General features: G+C 36.7%; 1 protein-coding gene and 1 long non-coding RNA gene across 7 annotated transcripts in view; one reads left to right on the forward strand and one right to left on the reverse strand.

Moving 5' to 3' along the window:
* Nucleotides 1–19,626, forward strand: part of LOC146527931 (leucine-rich repeat flightless-interacting protein 2) — a 32,487-nt gene that overhangs the window by 815 nt on the left and 12,046 nt on the right. For 2 of the 5 annotated variants that reach the window (XM_085204070.1, XM_085204068.1), the window contains exon 2: nt 1,001–1,098. In XM_085204070.1, coding sequence (XP_085060196.1) covers nt 1,021–1,098 — 78 coding nt within the window. In that variant the 5' untranslated portion in view covers nt 1,001–1,020. Of the gene's footprint in view, nt 1–1,000; nt 1,099–10,911; nt 11,143–17,057; nt 17,666–18,285; nt 18,417–19,626 lie in introns of those variants that run through there. The other 3 variants (XM_085204067.1, XM_085204066.1, XM_085204071.1) reach the window with 3 other exon arrangements.
* On the reverse strand, nt 959–16,881 carry LOC146527932 (uncharacterized). 2 transcript variants are annotated; one of them, XR_014879144.1, is made up of 5 exons: nt 16,744–16,881; nt 10,396–11,134; nt 2,376–2,427; nt 1,708–1,782; nt 959–1,090 (listed from the first exon to the last, which is right to left on the reverse strand). It is a non-coding gene; the product is annotated as an uncharacterized LOC146527932 (long non-coding RNA). The 2 variants fall into 2 exon arrangements; XR_014879143.1 differs by lacking the exon at nt 16,744–16,881 and having other exon boundaries at nt 1,868–2,427; nt 10,396–10,537.

Below are 19,626 nucleotides of genomic sequence, written 5' to 3' on the forward strand. Positions count from 1 at the left end.
TACAAAAAGTCTTGTTGCTATTTGTCATAAATTTGTCAATTATACAAAATTGCTTACAAAAGCAGATAACCTTATTTCAAGTTGACAATTATGATAAGAGTATGATGGAAATAGAATCTTCTGGGGTAATTAGTTAACTGCATTCTGAGTAAATTATTTATAGGAATTTTAATATACAATATTATTAAAATATAGTTTTTATTTTAAAACTTTAATGTTTAACATAACACAACCAATTTTTTTTTATTAACATTCCATTTATTGTATTATTAAATATAAAATATACAATTTGATTAATAAATAATACATTATATAATTAAAATTAACCTAACAGTCAGGAATTTATGAAATATAAACACTGTTTACAAATTTAATAATTTGACTTAATAGCTAGTGCCCATTAACCTTATTTGTAATACTTTGCTTTTTACCTCCTTATTCCTATTGCAATGCTTAGCAGTAAGGTAATATAACTAAGAATAATTATATTTCAACTACATACATTGAATATTGAGTTTATATTTATATTTGCTAGTGGGACAAGCTTCCAACTGTTAATGCAATGGTTCTAGGTTAGATTTCCACTCAGGGTAACAAATTTATTTTTTTTCTTTCCTCTAGACAAAATATTTTAATTTTCTTATATATTTAAATATTAAAGAATATTGATGATTTTCATATACTAAATTTAAGGCCAGATGTGGGACCAAGTAAGCCCATGCGCCATAATTGGTGAAAGAATCCCACTCACTCATACAATGGAAAGTACTCCCACTAGAATCCCACTCATGGAAATGAAATACTTATTAATTTAATGATTTCTTTGCTCCGGCATTGAGGCAAAATGTGGCATTGAGTTCTGCCACTCAACATGCAATCACTACACTGCCCTAGGCACTGACACTAGGTTCCCTCTGCCTATCCTGCTCTGTGCAGGATACAATGTAACACAAAAAAAAAAACTAAATTTATACAATAATACTTACTTTAAATATTTTAGCAAGTGCAGCGACAGTCACGATGGACCCGTCGCGGCGACAGCGCACCCAGACCAAGGCGACTGCAGAGGAGCAGGCCCTTGATCAGATTGCTAAGGAGGTAAGTTAAGATACATTATATTTATACTTTTTTAATAAAGAATATTATACCAAAAATAGTTTTGCGCCCATGACATTGAAATGAAAATAACTAATATTATGACCTATGACTTAATTAGTTTAGTACCCCAGAGAGCAGACAACAAGTATGCTGGATATCAAAACATGATTAACATGATATAGTGGCACTATATTAGTGATGTTATAACCTCTTTCAAATTGAACCAGTACTTCCTGAGACCAAGTTAAAATCAAACAAACCCATTAGCTTTGAAATATTAATAAAGAATATTATGAGATGATACAAACACAAACTTATAAAAGGAATATATAATAAACTTTAATATTAAATTTACTTATTTGGTCACATATATTTCACACACTATAATGTTTTAATACTCTGCTTTGATTATGACTTGGCTTTTATCTTCAAGATAAGATTGCAAATCAACATAATAAATGTCCTTATAACCTGTATACATATTTTTGTATAATCTATTATTTATGTATCATAATTGATTTCTTAATAATTGATTTTGTAACTTTGCCGAACACATAGATATATAACTGATATTTATTATCGTTGTCAGACTATCAAAAGTGGACTTACCTTTCTACTTTGGTTTTTTTATACCATTTACAATTTTTTCATATAAATGCGAATGTTTACTTTTTTAACGGATTTCTGTAAGAAAATGAGGTTATCAATTCGACTATATTTTCTTACTCATAAATTATATCAATCATTATAAAAAAAATTGTATACCTACATATTTATGTCTCGAATGCACAATATTTAAGTGAGGGTGCTGTTCGTGTCTATTACCTACAATCCTTTAATTATAAAAAGTATAAGATTCACCTTCATCGATTTTCAATTCAAGATGCATGCATTTGTCAATCAGAAATAAAAATGACTCAAATAATCCCTAATGCCGTAAATATACACATTTATTTGAATATATAATGTTATAAAATGCTATTTAAAATATTAATTATATTTAAATTCCACATAGAAACGTGTCAACATATAAGTTGGGAGAAGAAATTCGAATATACATTGCTTCGTAATCACTAGTTTCTGTTTTAATTATAAGCACATAGTTATTGAGTAACTATACAAGACGTGGTTTGTCACTCGGTAAAGTAGGATTGTAAAATTTCCTACGACATATTAACACTATTTTATTGTTTCTAAAGCTCAACAGTAGTAGGCAGTGCACCTTTATGAAGGTGTGAAATGAGACTGGATAAAAATAAACTTCCGCATGGATTCACCTTTGACGACGGTCCTAGTACGTGGTACAAAGTATCATACCGCGATTCGGATCTGCAAATAAATAGATTAAAATTGGTACTAAAATTGTTAACTCGCCTAATAACTTGGATACCGATAAGAGTATTTTGTATATCTTTTATTATTGTCATGGTTTACACGCCATTAGAGGAGCAGGTCGATCGGTATAAATCTTTTTATTATTCAATCCTCTACAAAGAAACAAAAATATTTAGAAATATAAAAATTTTGAACTTAACGGGCCTCACGGTGTTTCAACCCAATTCCATTGGGCTTAAAAAAGTGTGAGCAAAAATTGTAAAGTTTGGGAGGCAAGATAACGATTAGATAGATACATAAAATATATTTTACACATTTATAAAATTTAAAGTTATTCGAATCTCCCAGTTTGGTTATTTAAAACGCAATTAAAGTTTAAATTTTTTTGTTAGATAAATAGCTTTCCAAATTAATTGCCTTTCGTATCATATTTGTGTATTAGTAAAATTACAAAATCGCTTAAATGTCAGTTATACCCGACCCTCTCTTCTTTCGATCTATTTACGAGAGCGTGTGGCTCCGAGGACTGCAATAAGACGATAAGACGCCAAAATAGCCTGTTAAGTCCTTAGTTATTCAAGAAAACACCTTTCGTTGCTATTTTTTTTGCATAATTGTAATATGAATTCTAAATGCTCATATTATAATGGCCACGAATCGAATATAATTTTTGAACTATCTTTATTATGAATCGTTATATTATCATCGTTGCGTTGCATAAGTTAAATAGTTCTAAGTAAAATTTTATTATTGCATTGTTTATATTCAAAATATTTTCCTTTAATCTATCTAGTTAAATAAGCAAATCGCCATGAGTCGCATAAACCAGCTTATTTAAATCGTCTTAAATCTATAATGCATAGAAAATGAAGAATTAAGCGATATTGAAAAAAAATAACGACTACTATAAAAAATATAGCGATATGTTTCTAAAGTTAACTAGTTACGGAATAGGAAACGGCTCTTTAGGTCAGTTGTTTCGACGAACAGACAAAAATATCTTTCTGCGAATACCTTTAAGATGCATTCGTATATGGAAATAATAAAAGATTTTGGTTTCTGTACCTGAAAAGAAAAAGTAAAGTAATAATTGTTAACTCATTTTGTAATAAATCAACAGATTTCATACAAAAAGAGTGGGTACGCCCGTAAACTTAAGTTTAACTTAAGTTTAGTTCCCGTTGACAAACTTTCGGCGGGCGAGATCAACTGGCACTTAAACGGTTTTTGTTTTTCTAATAAATCAATATTTTTATTTACTAATAATATTTATTTATAAAATAATAGAATTAACAGACATTTTATATCTAGCCTCAAATAAAATAAAAAATAATTGCAATACTTAACTAAATATCTTAAGATAGGTACAGTTTCTCTCTGCAGTCGGCGGCCGTCAGGACGTAGAGGAAAGTGTTATGTCATCATAATGGATAGAAGACAAACACGCTTCCTACAGGTGAACATCAACCACTCTGCCAGAGCGCAGGATTTACTACTGCAATCTATGGCAGAGTGGAGTATTGACATTGGCGTTGTATGTGAGCCGTATTTTATCGCCAATCATCCTCGTTGGTTGGGTGATTTGGACGGCACTGTAGCTATCACGTCTGGAACCATCACCAATATTCCCCTCTCAACTCTAGAAAGGGGCTCGGGATATGTCGTGGCAGAGTGGGGAGAATACGTCATAATTGGTGTATACTTTTCCCCCAACCGCAGTCTGGCGGAATTCGAGAATTTTCTTGACTCCGTCAGAGTTGCCGTTGCTAGACAGTCGCCGAGGAAAATCATTGTCCTCGGGGATTTCAATGCTAAGTCCCGTGCGTGGGGGAACCCCTCATCAAACGCAAAGGGTAAAGCGGTGCAGGTGTGGGCTCTGCTCTCCGGGCTGTCTCTCCTTAACGTAGGGACAGCACTCACTTGCGTGCGGCATAATGGGGGGTCCGTAGTGGACCTCTCTTTTGCCTCTCCATCCGTCGCGTGCCAGGTGAATAACTGGAGAGTAGAGGAAGAAGTGGAGACTTTGTCCGATCACCTTTATATTCGGTTTGATGTGTCCGCTCAGACAGCGCTGGTGGTTCAACGTAGGGGTCCATCTCAAAGGTTCCCTAGATGGGCTGTTAGTCGACTGAACTCAGAGCTGGCCAAAGAGGCTGCGATTGTGGCAAAGTGGAGCTCTCAGGAGAGTATAATGGGTTCCAGCTCAAGCGTCGAAATTATGGCAGGCCAGTTGCAGAACGCAATGACTAAAATTTGCGACACTGCCATGCCGAGAGCCCGGCGGTGGTCAGCCCGTCGCCAAATGTACTGGTGGTCCCCTGAGATTGCTGCCCTGCGGTCTTCTTGCATCCGGGCCCGACGGGCGTATACAAGGTGTAGGAGAAGGGACGGTCTCGACCCTGCACTTGAGAGTCAGCTGCAGGGTATATATAAAGAAAGAAAGAAAGCTCTGCAGCACGCTATTAGCTTAGCGAAGCGTGAGGCTTATCAGGAGTTATTAGCAGGTCTTAACAGATTTCCATGGGGGCGGCCCTATCTGGCTGCCCGAAAAAAAGATCCGCGCGCAAAGCGCTCCTCTAACGGAAACTCTGTCACCCGACTTTCTCTCACGCCTTCTGGTGGACTTGTTTCCGGAGCCGCCTAGGCACATCCCCCCTAGAATGGCTCCGTCCTCTGTGCATGAGGAGGTGTCGGTTATCCCTCTCATATCTGAAGGAGAGATGAATATGGCACTCAGGAGACTGAGGGCTAAGAAAACGGCTCCGGGACCCGATGGCGTTCCAGGAAGAATTTTGAGCATTGCCCTGGAACACCTTGGTGAGGAACTTCGGAAGCTATTTGATCAGTGCCTGTTAACTGGACAGTTTCCGAAGTTGTGGAAGGAAGGAGGACTATGCCTACTGCGCAAGGATGGTCGTCCTCCGGACTCTCCTTCCGCATATAGGCCAATAGTGCTGCTGAATGAGATGGGCAAGATCTTAGAGAAGATCATTGCTGCCCGCCTTATTCAGCACCTAGAGGAGGTAGGTCCTGGTCTTTCAAAGGCACAGTTCGGGTTTAGGGCCGGTCGCTCGACCATTGATGCCCTGAACGCCCTGAAGACCCGGTCGTTGGCCGCGACGGCAGATAAAGATGTTCTTCTCGCCGTCTCGTTGGACGTGGTCAACGCCTTTAACAGTCTGCCGTTTGAGACGCTAAGAGAGGCACTTCGGTACCATGGGGTGCCTTTCTATCTCCGGCGGCTGTTAAATGACTACCTCCAAGACAGAGTAGTCTTATGGATTGGGGGAAATGGCCAGATCGGTCGACGAAGCGTCGGTTGCGGGGTTCCACAGGGGTCGGTTTTGGGCCCGATACTTTGGAATCTCGGCTATGATTGGCTCCTGCGTGGTCGTCTTCCTCCTGGAATGAGTGTCATATGTTATGCGGATGACACTCTAGTCACGGCCAGAGGAACGTCTTACCAGGAGGCGGCACACTTGGCTGAAATCGGCACCTGCCTTGTCGTCGACCGTATCGAAGCTCTGGGTCTGAGAGTCTCTATGCCCAAGACTGAGGCCCTCCTATTCCACGGCCCGCGTAGGGGTCCCCCCCGTAGGGCTACTCTGCGCGTCCAGGGACAGGACGTGGAGGTTCGGACTCAGATGAAGTATCTGGGTCTGACCCTTGATGGACGGTGGTCATTCGCTTCGCACTTCGCTCAGCTTGCGCCGAAGCTAGTAAACGCTGCTGGGGCCCTCGGCAGGCTCCTGCCGAATGTCGGAGGGCCAGATTCTCCATGCCGACAGCTTTATGTCGGCGTGTTGAGATCTATGGCTCTGTACGGTGCCCCTGTGTGGGCAGACTCTCTCACCGTTCGCAATAAGACCCAATTGCGGAAAGCGCAGCGTCTCATAGCGGTGAGAGCAATTCGGGGGTACCGTACGGTGTCCTGGACGGCGGCAACTCTCTTGGCAAGCGATCCGCCTTGGGAATTACAGGCGGAAGTGCTTGCCAGAGTTCATGCCTTTCGCACAAGCGAGCGGTCGCGAGGCGTACAACCGTCGTGTGAGGATGTCGAACGGATCAGGAGGAGAGCGGATGAAGCCCTGATCCGGCGATGGAGGGGGGACCTGGGGTCTCCGGCGGCAGGCCTAGCGACAGTGGAGGCAGTTCGCCCACACTTGGATCGCTGGGTTAAAAGGAGTTTTGGTGTCCTGACGTTCAGACTGGTGCAGGTTCTGACGGGGCACGGTTGTTTCGGTAAGTACCTGCATCAGATTGCACGTCGGGAGATGTCGCCGGTGTGCCATGAGTGTCATGCCTCCATGGATTCGGCGCATCACACTCTGGCTGAATGCCCCGCTTGGGCCCCACAACGCCATGCCTTGATGGCGGTAGTGGGAAGAGACCTCTCACTGGCCAGTGTGGTAGGGGCTATGCTGGACTGTGAGAGGAACTGGTCTGCAATGGTCTCCTTCTGCGAATCAGTAATCGCATTGAAGGAGGCCGCGGAGCGGGTGCGCGAGTCCAGCTCGAACGCAGACACACTCCGCCGCCGTAGGCCAGGGGGTAGAAGAAGGCGGTATGCGCATCTTCTACTCCCCCTACCCTAGAGGAGCTACTGCGGGAGGGTCAGTCTGATCTTCCTACAGGTTATTGCGGAAAACCCTGAAAGCGACGATGGCCTGCGAAAGGCGGGCCTTCCACTGAGGCGTCGTAGTAGTATGCGCGAGCGATCCTGCGGCGTCTCATTTTGGTGGAGAGGGTTCCCGCTGGGTTTTAGTGGGTAGGACCGGTTTCACCGGTGAGTCCCACAGTACCGCTCATCCGTAAGGCACGCCTTCCGTATGGGCGGTCTGTGTAAATACATTTCCCAGCGAAAAAAAAAAAAAAAAAAGGTACAGTTTCTCTACAAGGGTTTTATTTTATTATTAAACTAGCAACCTGCTCGCGGCTTCGCCCGCCTTAACTACTGAATTATTCATATAGTGTATGTTTGCAAAGCACTTAAGATAATGTGAAAATTAATTAAACCCTAATGCAACCCGCATTTTCGTAATTCCAATAAGGATTTTCCAATTGTTTTAAAATAAACACAAATAAATAACACAATCTAAATCTTCTTCGCTATAGAGGCAGGAGGGTTTTTTTTTGAGCTTGTGGTTAATGCTGTTAAAACAGCGACACCGGTTGGGTAGGCACTACATGGCTGTCTGTGAGGAAAATTAAATAGAATGTATCGGCCGGGAATCGAACCCGGGCCGCCCGCGTGGCAGGCGAGCATTCTACCACTGAACCACCGATCACTGCTCATGACGCGCTTGTATAAGCAAAACGTCGCGGGGCGCGTTTCGCAGTAAGGATATTTTGATATTGTAACAACTTTTAAAGTACTTATTAAAATGAAAAACAGTAAAAGACAGTTTTGATCTACATTAAATGGCCAACGTAACTAATATACTTATTTATATACTGAGAGTAAGGGATAAGTAAAACTTGACTCGATACAGTTGATGTGTAAACGGCGGGATGTGTTAACAATTAAATGCGTTTTTCTCTAAAACTACTCGCAATTTCGAAATTGTGTAAAAAGCAAATTTTATCTTCGTTTAACGTAGATATTTAATAAAATATTTTAAAGGATAAGGATTAATACCATTATGGAAAAATATCCCTCACAATAAAAAATATATTGAAATTACAATTTTTAGACAGAAATATGATCACTACACGTTATTCTTAAAAAATACGAATATGCTCTCGCGGACTTTTTTGTAGATCATATTAATAGGAACAATACTCCAGTATATTATTTTCATGTAGTACTTACCATTAAAGCAGCGCATGCGCGAAAGTATCTCAACGGGTAGGACTTTATACATATTTATCGTATTTATGGTAATTTACATAAGAATGTACAAATAATAAACTATATATAAACCTTCCCTGAGAAATACTCGACCTAATGGTGAAAACCGCATGCAAATCCGTTGGGTGGTTTAGAAGAAGAAGAAGAGTTAGAAAATTCAGACAGACACGAAAAGCGACTTTGTTTTATAAGATATAGGATAGGATTAAACATGCGATCATCATAGGTAGGTAGGTATATAACATATGTATAGGATTACATGTCATTTACCTTTAACGACAACGGTGGTGGAGAGCCTCAATCGATCCCGTGTTCCAGATTTTGTCCCTAAAGTCAATGCTCTATCGCGATTAAATCAATATAAACCTTTTATTGGATAAGGCGCGATGCTTGCTTCGACAGCTTAACATGCAATGGCATCCCTACAAAAATTTTTTTCAGCATACAAACGGAATTGGGGCAAGTGTTAAGATTTTCTAGACATTCCGATTATAATGACGGAATTGAATGCAGCGCTTTCATTTACCAGAGCGAGGAAATGATAATAATTACTAATTATTCCACCTAGTGGGGATGGAAACCACGACCATCGCTTTACATTCAGACGCTAGTAAGATGATTAGATGGGGATTAAGCATAAAGAATCAATTGACATGTACATTTGACTCTTTTTTGCCACCCTATTATTTTTTTGTTAACTCTTAGTAAATTAGTGCTTTACTGGATATACCTAATATGTAGTTAGTGTAACAAAAACTTTCTAAGCAAACCTATAAATGGAAATGTAAGAAACGAAGTATGTAGTACATATAATAGAGTTATCCTGTTATCCCTATATTATTATTTCTATTTAACGGAAGCACATGAATTATTTACGTATTAATTATTTCGCGAAGATTTGTTGGTATTTTTCAATAAATTGCGGCATACACATGATACGAGTTATTTTTTTCATTTCTCTTTTTGTTTATTATTTAATTATTTAGAGATTTACACATAATTTAAAAACGTAACTAAACTGTACCTAAAATTGTCTATCCTAGGATATAATAAGTTACGAAATTAAATTCACAACTATTCTGTTAGTACATAGCAGGGTATTAAAACAGATTCAGTTAGGTCTCGTGTCTCGTCTGGCTGCTGACGTCAGCCATCGATCCGTCTGCCTCAACCCCAAACCCGACTTGGGTGGCAAAGGCTGATGCAATTTCACAGTTTTGTATGAAATTATATGAAACTTGTAGGTCAAGGAGTTGTGGAATAGTACTTTACATACGAGGAAGATTCTTAAATGCACTTGAGTGATAGTGTCGAATTGGATAGTTTTTTTATAAATGTTTTTTTGCAACGGTTTAGTAAAAAGAAGAGATACTTTATATTAAAACAATTATTTTATACTGCAATTATTTATAATTATGAGCAATGATAATTAAATTCATAGAACTTAAGTCAATATAGCTCTAAGCACATTTATACTGCGTTTGAAAAGTTAAAGTTGGTTTGTGGGATGAGAGGAAACACCCACACCACCTCGTCCACCCATACCCCTGGCGCTGCAACTGCGTTCTACTTTCTACCTAAGTACCTAAGTATATGTAGGTACATGTAATATGCAATGTAGAGTCTGTATAAAATGACATATTTTGTCCATTTGGAGATTCTTACCTTTGCGATTGATGACGCCAATTCCTCATACATGGAAAGAGAAATTTATAAAACCCATTCGACCGGTTTGGCGAAATGTTTTAAATCGCCGTCTACATCGAGCGTATAAAGATATAATAAAATGTATTGTCCACACCTTTTTAATTACATATTAGCAGCGGCAGCAGCAATAAGTGATGTTATATATCTTTTAATGAGCACCTAATTAAATTACTATTATATTATGATCTAATCCTTTTACAACATAGAGTTACATAATAGAATAGCTTATCATTTATTTGAACAATGAAATTGTTTCTTTTACGCTTGACCCGGATTACGAGTTACGACACAGGAGATCCCAGTGTCGATATTGAAACGAAAATAATCGTTCCACGGGATTAATATTATTCTAAAAATACAATCAGTTAAGTCAGTTTAGAATGTTGCAATTTCACAATACTTACCCAAGGAACTCTTCCAGCGGGTGGGTAACTCGCGGAACAGTATCAGGGGGGTAGTTCTGTGGGCGGGCGGCTGGAGAGGGGCTCTCTGGAGGGGGCACCAGCGTCAACGACCGCCACTCGGCTGCCTGCGAGCGTGAGAGGAAACCGTCCTGTGCTGCATTCGTGCAACTGTAACAATCACCACTTTTTGTCTGGCCTCCGCTCCGTACGTGCGCAATTAATGAAATAGTCTCTCCTCAGCCGCGTCGGGCACTCGCGTCTTTATAGTTTGTACACGTCTTGAATTCCTGAAATGTTTTGTTAGTTTCGTGCGTGATTTATTAACTTGCGCGTGCTCTCGCGGCATCACGTTGACGGATAATCCTTAGCGTGCAGGTTTCAGTGACACCGCGAGACACTGTGGGACTGCATCGATCGAAAATAGCCGCGTTTTTATTTACGAGCGATGCTTCGCTAACGATTGTGGCATATTAGTAGACACTTAATTATGAATGTGTGAATTTTAAACATTTGGTTATGATGGTGCGACTCGGACTTGCCATGGTGGTCGGTGTGGCGCCAGCGCTGGTGTCTTGGTGGCGAGGTCAAGGTTCCCGGCTGCCTCCTCCTTTGTCTATCCCAAGTCCATGTTCGGAGAAATCACTCAAGTGGCCAGCAAGAAGATCTCCTTCACTCTCAGATTGCTTGGAGAGCACCAGTGATGACGATTCCGCCCGCTCTGTGGTGTGCCACGTGAGACCTAAATTAGTAAGTTCATCAATGGACCACTTACATTCTATCTCTATATGACTATATAGTTTAATATTTGTTATATTAACAACTAAATATGTGATTTAACCTTTGTGTCATACGAAAATGCTATAGCATATTCCTAAAATGAATTCAAAAAAGTCTGTAAAAACATTTGTTTTTAAAATATTATATTATCTTTATATTTTTATTATTTAACACACGCAATCTTTATTGTGTACGAAACGATGTCTCCAAAAAAGAAAGTATAATTTACATAACAAATCAGCCAATGACACTGTCGCATCGTGAATGGTAGAGCTTCGAAGAATATTATTATAAAAAAAGATATCGAGTTTGTTTTTTATGCACATAAGACTGTATGGACTGTATGGAACATTGAACTGAGTCACCGGCGAATTTACTTAATTTTTCAATTAGTGAGGACAATGACGATGGATACCGTTAAAACTATTACACATGTTCTTGCTATTTTGATATTGTAAGTGGACTATATAAATAAAACATATTTTATCTATAGTTCATATTTTTTTTTACAAAGTGTGACTTTAAGTGCGTCTGGTTGTGGGGTCGATCCCACAGTCACACTTTGTGCCTCTATTCCACGACAGGTCTTTTAACGATTATGGAGCTTAAATTTAAATTTGCATTTTTTTTAAAAACAAAAAAGAAATCTTGTTATAATAACAGAAATATGTATATGAAACAGAGTGTTATAACACTACCCCCTCTCTTACTCTATCACATGCGTGAAGCTGAATACGAAAATGTTATAATAATATTTTATGGTTGACAGTTGGTTGACTATGTAAGAAACGAGTTACTTGCATAATAATCGGCTTATCACTGCTATTAGCTTAAGTGGCTATTGAAAATGATTTCTTTTTTATTATTATTGATAATTATGTTATTATTTACATAAATCCAAAGCTTAAAAATATGACATTAAGTTATTATGAGATGGCAGGTTGTTGTGTAGTTGGTAGTTCATTTTCGTTGGCTGAATATATAGGCTTTTTTTAATCGTATAAATAAATCCTAAGCTATAATATCGACTTCAGATAATAACATACTGTGTAATGCTTATGATATTTAGATGTTCAAGTGTTATGTAAGTTTTCAATATCATCCGAAATTAGTAACTTTAAGTCGGCATAGATAATATTAATACCGTTAATGTATATTTATCCAAGATTGTATTCTATGGAAAGCACCTGCATAAGTATGCGACCTCGACCGTCAATGCAGGAAATAAGCTACAATTAGGCGCGTTTACTCTGATTGATGCTTAAGGGTTTTTTAACAGAAGTGAGTTTAAAATTTTCTTGCAAGTCTAAACTGATGAGAGAACAATAGACATTTGTTAGCCATATTCCTTTGATTTTTTTAATAGTTCACGCATGTGTTCCTTGGGGGGTACAAAGTTACCTGATATATCTCTTTGCATTGGTGGTCTTATATTATATTTTTATGTAAGTTATATTAAGAATTTTTAACGTTTACTGAACTGAACAAGGGATCTAGATCAAACATCGATCGTTCACCTTTGCTATTACGAAAGCGTATCAAACGTGCGTGTCTGCTCTCAGTCGCAGATGTGCGGCAAATGTCACGATATTTACGTACGAGTACGTCGCATGCGCAGCCTCCTTCACTCTTTAGTGATGGACGCAGTTGATACGATGTTTCGAGTTTTGTTTTATTAACCTGTTTTTGGAATATCATTATATTTTTACACTTCTCCAGTGTTATGGAGGCGGTAAACGTTGCGTCCTTTACCATTTTTTTGACACTTGGCCCCAAGGTAGGAAGCAATGTGCGAATCTTAATTAAAATGTTGGTACTATTAGATAAAAAAAAGCTAGTCAAACATTTCCTATTCTTATCGAGACAATTCAATTCTATTTTGTCAACTATTTTGTTAATTTTAATTCCCTAAATTACAACAATTGTTACATAGATTTCTTTTGTTGATGAATTATGTTGAATGAATTTAAATAGATGACAGAATTTTGCCAATATAATTGGACAAATTGCGATAGTCGATCTGGACAACAACAGTCCATCACTCAGTGAGCCGGCACCGTTCTATCTCATACAGTTAACCGTCCGAGATCGCCGCTTACTCTGTACATTCTCGTTAATTTTTTCCGCGTGTTTAGTGCTTATTGCGAACTTTTTATACGACACCTTTTCTCTGCCAGTGCAATGTCGCCTGTGATTTAGACCGGTGCGTTTCGCAAGCGCTCTCAATGTACTAAGATCGAGGATACCTTTATTTTTTATCACTATTGAGTTCTTATATGCAATTTTATTGCATATATTATTTGTTTTCTTTTTTCGTGATTGCAGTTTTTGTTTGGTGCTTGTTGAAATTGTGCTTGTGAAAGAATTGAAAATTCTGTCAATGTGCTATGTGATACAAATAGATATTTATATATCTATTTATATAGTAAATTTAAATTATAGTAAATTAAATTTCAGTTGCTTAGTTTATAGCTCTAGTAAACATATCTCAGCATGTCAAGATACACTTGACACGGATTTCAAAATAATTATGCTAAATATGGAAATGCTTTGAAATATTTTCACATAAAGGCTTAAACGTAGGTATATAAAAAGGTAGTAGAGCAATTTACGTTCTTATTTTTCTTAGAAATACCTAAGTTTAAATTTACATATAAGTACGCGTTATAGTTACAATTATTCTGTTCTTTTGAATCACCAAGACACTATTCTTTTCTAAGACTAAATACTGTTGTATTGTATTTTGTTCCGTATACTAATCAGGAATAGGCAATTTAAAGTACAGTAAATGGTCACGCGATACTGAGTACAATACTGTCTACATTATTCTTTGTGTCAGTCACGGGTCACATCCTCGCTCTGGTCAAAGGAGAGAGTTGGACACCTTTTGTGCTAAAACTAACCTAACACAAATAATATAAGCTATCAAAAAGTAAAATAAAATGAACAGATAAATATAGAGAAAGTCTCTATGAAGCATTTGCTTTAAGAAAATAATATCTCTTATAATTATTTTTAGATATTTTTGAGTAATAATTCACATTTTATTGTATCTTTTTAACTTTTCAACGTACAAGAACATCCCACTCTGCATATCGGGCCTGTGCCAAAACAGTTAACAGATTTATTGATCGTACGATACAAATATACTGTTTTTTCTTATCGTTAAGCAATGATTATACAATTCGTCAGTATCTTATTTAGTCGACAGTTACTCTTATTAGTTGCCTGAACGTTGCCAAATTGATTGCAAAGCTTCTTAATCGAAATTGCATTGCTGTGCTAGTACTAGCTCTCCGTTCTATTGACTGGTTATCTACCGCCTGCTATCGATAGTTACTTGTGGTTCTTTAATTTAGTAAAATATTGCATAGAAATCAGAGTTCTTTGTTGATGTACAAGTTTCACCTGTCCAGGTTAGTTTTTCTGTATTATTTACTGTTTTCCTAATGGTTTTTGATAGAGCACGTAATAGTAATGTTTCTACACTCTTTTTGGATTTAAGTTATTTTGTCGCTGAATATATTGCCCACATTTTTTTTGTCACAGTATAGGCAGAAGGAACTTAATGTTATAACACTCTGTTCCCTTATCCGATATCCCAAATTTTGAAAATGTACACGCAATGAGATTGAGAGAGAGAAAATTGAGTGGCGAAACTTAACGTCTGTTACCAGAACAAAAGTGTGATAATAATCCATTTCACGAGGAGGCATCGAACCCATCACCGTTACGTTTACAGTTTTCATATATCGTGCCTTTGCGCCACGACGACCTCCATATCCAGGTCATAGTAGTAATATGTCGTGTAAGTGTATGTAAGTTGTTTCAACCCCTTAAAACCAACTTAAGCGATTCTTCTCATTTCTCATCAAAGAAATCTTATTGAAATGCTTTTTGTTCTATCAAGCTGTATGTTTATATGTCGTTTTAGTATCTAAACGCACGTAGTGGAACACTTCCTCGAGTTATCAGCTAATTGTATGTAGTGTAGCGTTAAACAATTTCCTCCTGATAAATAAAACATTAAATTGTTTATAATGTCTTTAAATTTTAATTTATAAATTTAATCTATTGTTGTGTTAATTCTTAATTTTGGCTTTATTACGGCAGAGGGAACTTAGTGTTCAAACACTCCGTTCACCTCTCTCCGCCAAATGATTTAGACATTGCTTGTAGGTATTATGAAAGATGTAAAGCTAGTATTAAGTATATATGATAATTCGTTTATTATGTGCAGATCACTGTTACGTCATTCTCATGCTCGTATGGGAAATTGTATTTTTGTTCCCGATTGTATATGTACTTCCTTGAAAACTAGTGTTTAATGATTTCTTTACGAGCTCGTTTTTTTTCGTGCACATAGCATGAAGAATACTCTTTTTATTCATATAGGTAATTAACTACCTTACGAGATGACCTAGAGACTTACTCAGACTATATATTATTTCTTATTCTAAATTAATTCAAATAGCATTTTAAACATTTTATTATACTTAAAGGAAAAAATGTACTCTGATTTGTTAATATTATAAAAAGCTGAAAAGTTTGACTATTTATCGAAGAAGGGACTATATGACAACACGTTAATCGTTTCAATGTAATCCATTACACTTACTGTTAGCATTGCCTCTGGCCCTTAAAATGTCTCGTGTGTAAATGTCACTCACAACTTTTATTTATTCCCATATGAAGTGATATAAACACTGATAAATCTCCTTCATAATTCTATTAGTTTAGATATATCGTTAATAATAAAAATTAACTTTAATTATTTAGAGCACGGATCAACATTGTTATCTCGTTTCGGAACAATGTAAATATTTCCGTTATAACCGCGCAACAGGATTACGAAATGTCTGGCTTGTAATTTCGTAACGTTCATTAACATTTTTTTAATATCGTTATAATTAAGTGTAAGATTTCCAAATTTTTCAATCACCTGTATTGCACAACAAAAATAAAAATATATACATTTTTTCATTTATGCATGTAATAATAGAGACTATTCATGTTCATTAGATATGCAAAATGCTTTAAAAAGTTATACGTTCAACATACCTCCCTTACCATATAGATGTAATTTCCTCGACCGTAAAGGCCATTGACTAAAACAATAGGATATTAATCAAGCGCACATAAGGCGCAGGCGCGAAATGCTGGTGTCTGTGAGTGCTGTGATTCACCGACTTCATTAGCTTTTGATGGTCAATGTACAAGTGAGAGCGATTTTAGTGATTTATTTAAATTTCACCATAAATGTGATGATGATATGATGTACTTATAATCTCTTGTCTGTTAGCTTCTTATAATTTATTTATAACAATGTATTTTATTTAAAATTAACTATTTTATAATTGGTCTTTTGAAACACTACTTTATTTTAAGTATAAAATAAAAATACAATACTAGCGACCCTCTCGCGGCTTCGCCCGCTTGAACTACATGGCAAAGTTAATTATTAATTTACTAATCTGCATTAATTTCGTTTTCTAATAGTAATATAATTTTAAAAATCTAAACCTGTATTGAAAAGTAAATACGATATTAACTTAACCCAGGTAAGCTTACTGTGCTCCAAGGATTAGTTCCTCATTGTGTACGTCCTCCTGCCAGCATTGTTTAGGATAAGCTGGAGTTAACGGTATGATTACGAAAGCGATAGCGCAAAGATGGTCGCAGCACACCACTTGCTCACTAACTCCACTAGTCTATAGCGGGCGCAGTCGCGGACGCACGTGTCACGTTGTCCCCACCTTTATGTCACGATGTTTACGAAACAACCAAAAGAATTTCATCAATTGCCATATTGACAAATAGCTTACGTGCCTTTTAAATATTGTGATTGTGCCGCGCGTCAACAAGTGAATTTATATCAAAACAAATATGTTGTTGTTGACTGAAACAAAGGAGACATGGTGAAGTTTACGAATAAGTGGCGAATATCGATAAGATAAATACGTTATCACGGTCCGTCATTGCAGTATAATAGCGCACTGCAAAAATTGCGGCCTTCCTTTCTTTCTTTTTTTTTATTCTCCGTGGAATATAAAACTTGCAAAAACGTGTCATTAAAATCAAAATATATTTTATATTTTTAATATTTTTTCCTTTGATATTGGTATTAATAATGGGTGAGCGTTGTGAAATGGCTACTCCGGAAAACAGTGACGATGAGAGTGGAGATGCATTTACAGATGGTGATTTTGGTGATTCCGAGGAAGATACGGTAGTAGGACATAATTTGATAAAAACTACACATATGCCGGTCAATGAAAGTGTAAATTCTGAAATTAAATTGAACAGTACTATAGATTGTATAGACAACAGTTTAGACCAATCGAGTAGTGTACACGAGGACATTGATGATATTAGTGAAAATATGCAGCTAAATGACTTTACAAACGGTGATAATTCATCGGCGGACTTAGGAAGAGATTCACAAAGCGACAACGGCTCCATCGTTGGGATTCTTGGAGATCAACATAATCATGTATGTAAATTAAACTAATCTTACTTTATATTGTCCTATCTACAAAACTTTACTTATTTTTATATTTTCTTTATGAAGTCCGTCGGAACTTGATTATAGTAACACACATCCTCATGACTCAATATCGGGGAATTTATTTTGAATCATGTATATCTTACTTCGTTAGATTTTTAAAAGACTTGGTATAATTTGTATTATCTTATCATAAAGTTTCTCTTTTGTCATGCGGCGGATTGGGAAGGCCAGTCTAATAGTTTTATCTAATGTGGATAGTGTTTGCGTTACTTATAAGCATTGCAAAAGCAGTGTCTAATTTTCAAGCCTCCGTTTACGTAAGCCGTAAAGAATTTGTCTCAACCCAAATGGCTCTTGCGTTTTCAAAGGCAGTACGCTTCGTGACCGCATAATTTAAATGTCACGGGTGTTTCATGATATTTTATAGCACTTGTTTGAATACATATATATATAGATGTATATAATTTGAAATATTACAATCGAATCTGTTGGCATACTTTGTGGTTTCAGACCTTCATCTAGATATCGTTTCAGTGATGCTAGACACTTGCAAGTAACTGAGGTTATGTAAAGTAATATAAATATAGATTATTAAACATAGTATTGTCCGATGCCAGTGCACTCGTGCCGTCAGCTGGACACACTTGTGTTCTGTTGAATGACCTTGACTAAAACATACGTCATGTCGTCACCTGAACTCATTATTCGGATCACGGCTAGATTAATTCTGCTATATGTAAGTGATTCATATATAAAAATACCTCTTTCCGCTTATATAATGTCTATTTTAATTGACTAGTTATTAATATACAATTTTGCTATAATTACTCAGTTACTTACCCGTGACCTTAGATGAATCGTTTCACTTAAGTAACTCTACTTATGATATAAGGTTTCATGTTAACTTAATCATTGAGTGCATTTATTATAATGAATCGTTTCAGTATGCAAATGAAGCTTGTTTGATTTGATATAATCTGTAAACAACAAACTTACTTACTTACTTATTTATTTCGTAAGAAGATTTTATCTTTTATGTAAACTCTAAATTTAGGAAAATACAACTTTTTTACTTTTATAATTTAAAAATTAGGGTAACACTAATGTATTCATATATTTTACGGTGATTAATATGACATATGTATGTATACTTTATAAAAAAAAGTAATGCTAGCTTATTTTAATTGGTATTTGTTTGGAAAGCTCATATCCAATCCTCCTTGCTTCATTTTTAATTTGCATTGTTTTGAGACAAGGCGTGCAAATATTTGACGACACCAAGCTGTAGGTACAACGTGAAAACAGCACCTTAGGCGTGGATGTTTCACGTTAGTGCCTAACTTTTAAGTTACTTTTTATTGTTGTCTTACAAGATAACACAATATAAAACCTTTTTTTTCTTATTTTTCTGTATATTTTTAGATAATATTATTATTACACTATAATATTTCTTCAAATACATTTTTTTTATAATTGTCATACTAATAGAGAATAGACAATAAAATTAATTATCTATACTAATATAATAAAGCGGAAGAGTTTGTTTGTTTGTTTGTTTGTTTGAACGCTAAGATCTCTGGATCTACTGGTCCGATTTTCATTGTTTTTGTTTTGTATGAAAGCTGCATTCTTCAGAAGTGCTATAACATTACATTACACATATATACTAATATATTTTAAAGTACTTTCTAATTTGACATGCAATTTATTCTGCCATGTTAATAACAACCGTCGCGTCGCTACGCAACCGCCACCGCGACATTTTGATATTCATCCTTATGAACATAAATATAATAGTCACTTTTAGCATTTTATCTAGATTCAAATTATAGTTTACTGTATAACATTCTAATAAATAATTAAGTAAGGAGATGTCACTGATCCAAAATGATCTAGCCTTCGGGCGGCACAGTATGACCGACGCGAACGGGCAGATGACGTTGACG

The sequence above is a fragment of the Heliconius melpomene genome, chromosome 20, assembly GCF_056956725.1.
Source record: "Heliconius melpomene rosina isolate 202511_hmr_F chromosome 20, ASM5695672v1, whole genome shotgun sequence".
Classification (NCBI taxonomy): domain Eukaryota; kingdom Metazoa; phylum Arthropoda; class Insecta; order Lepidoptera; family Nymphalidae; genus Heliconius; species Heliconius melpomene.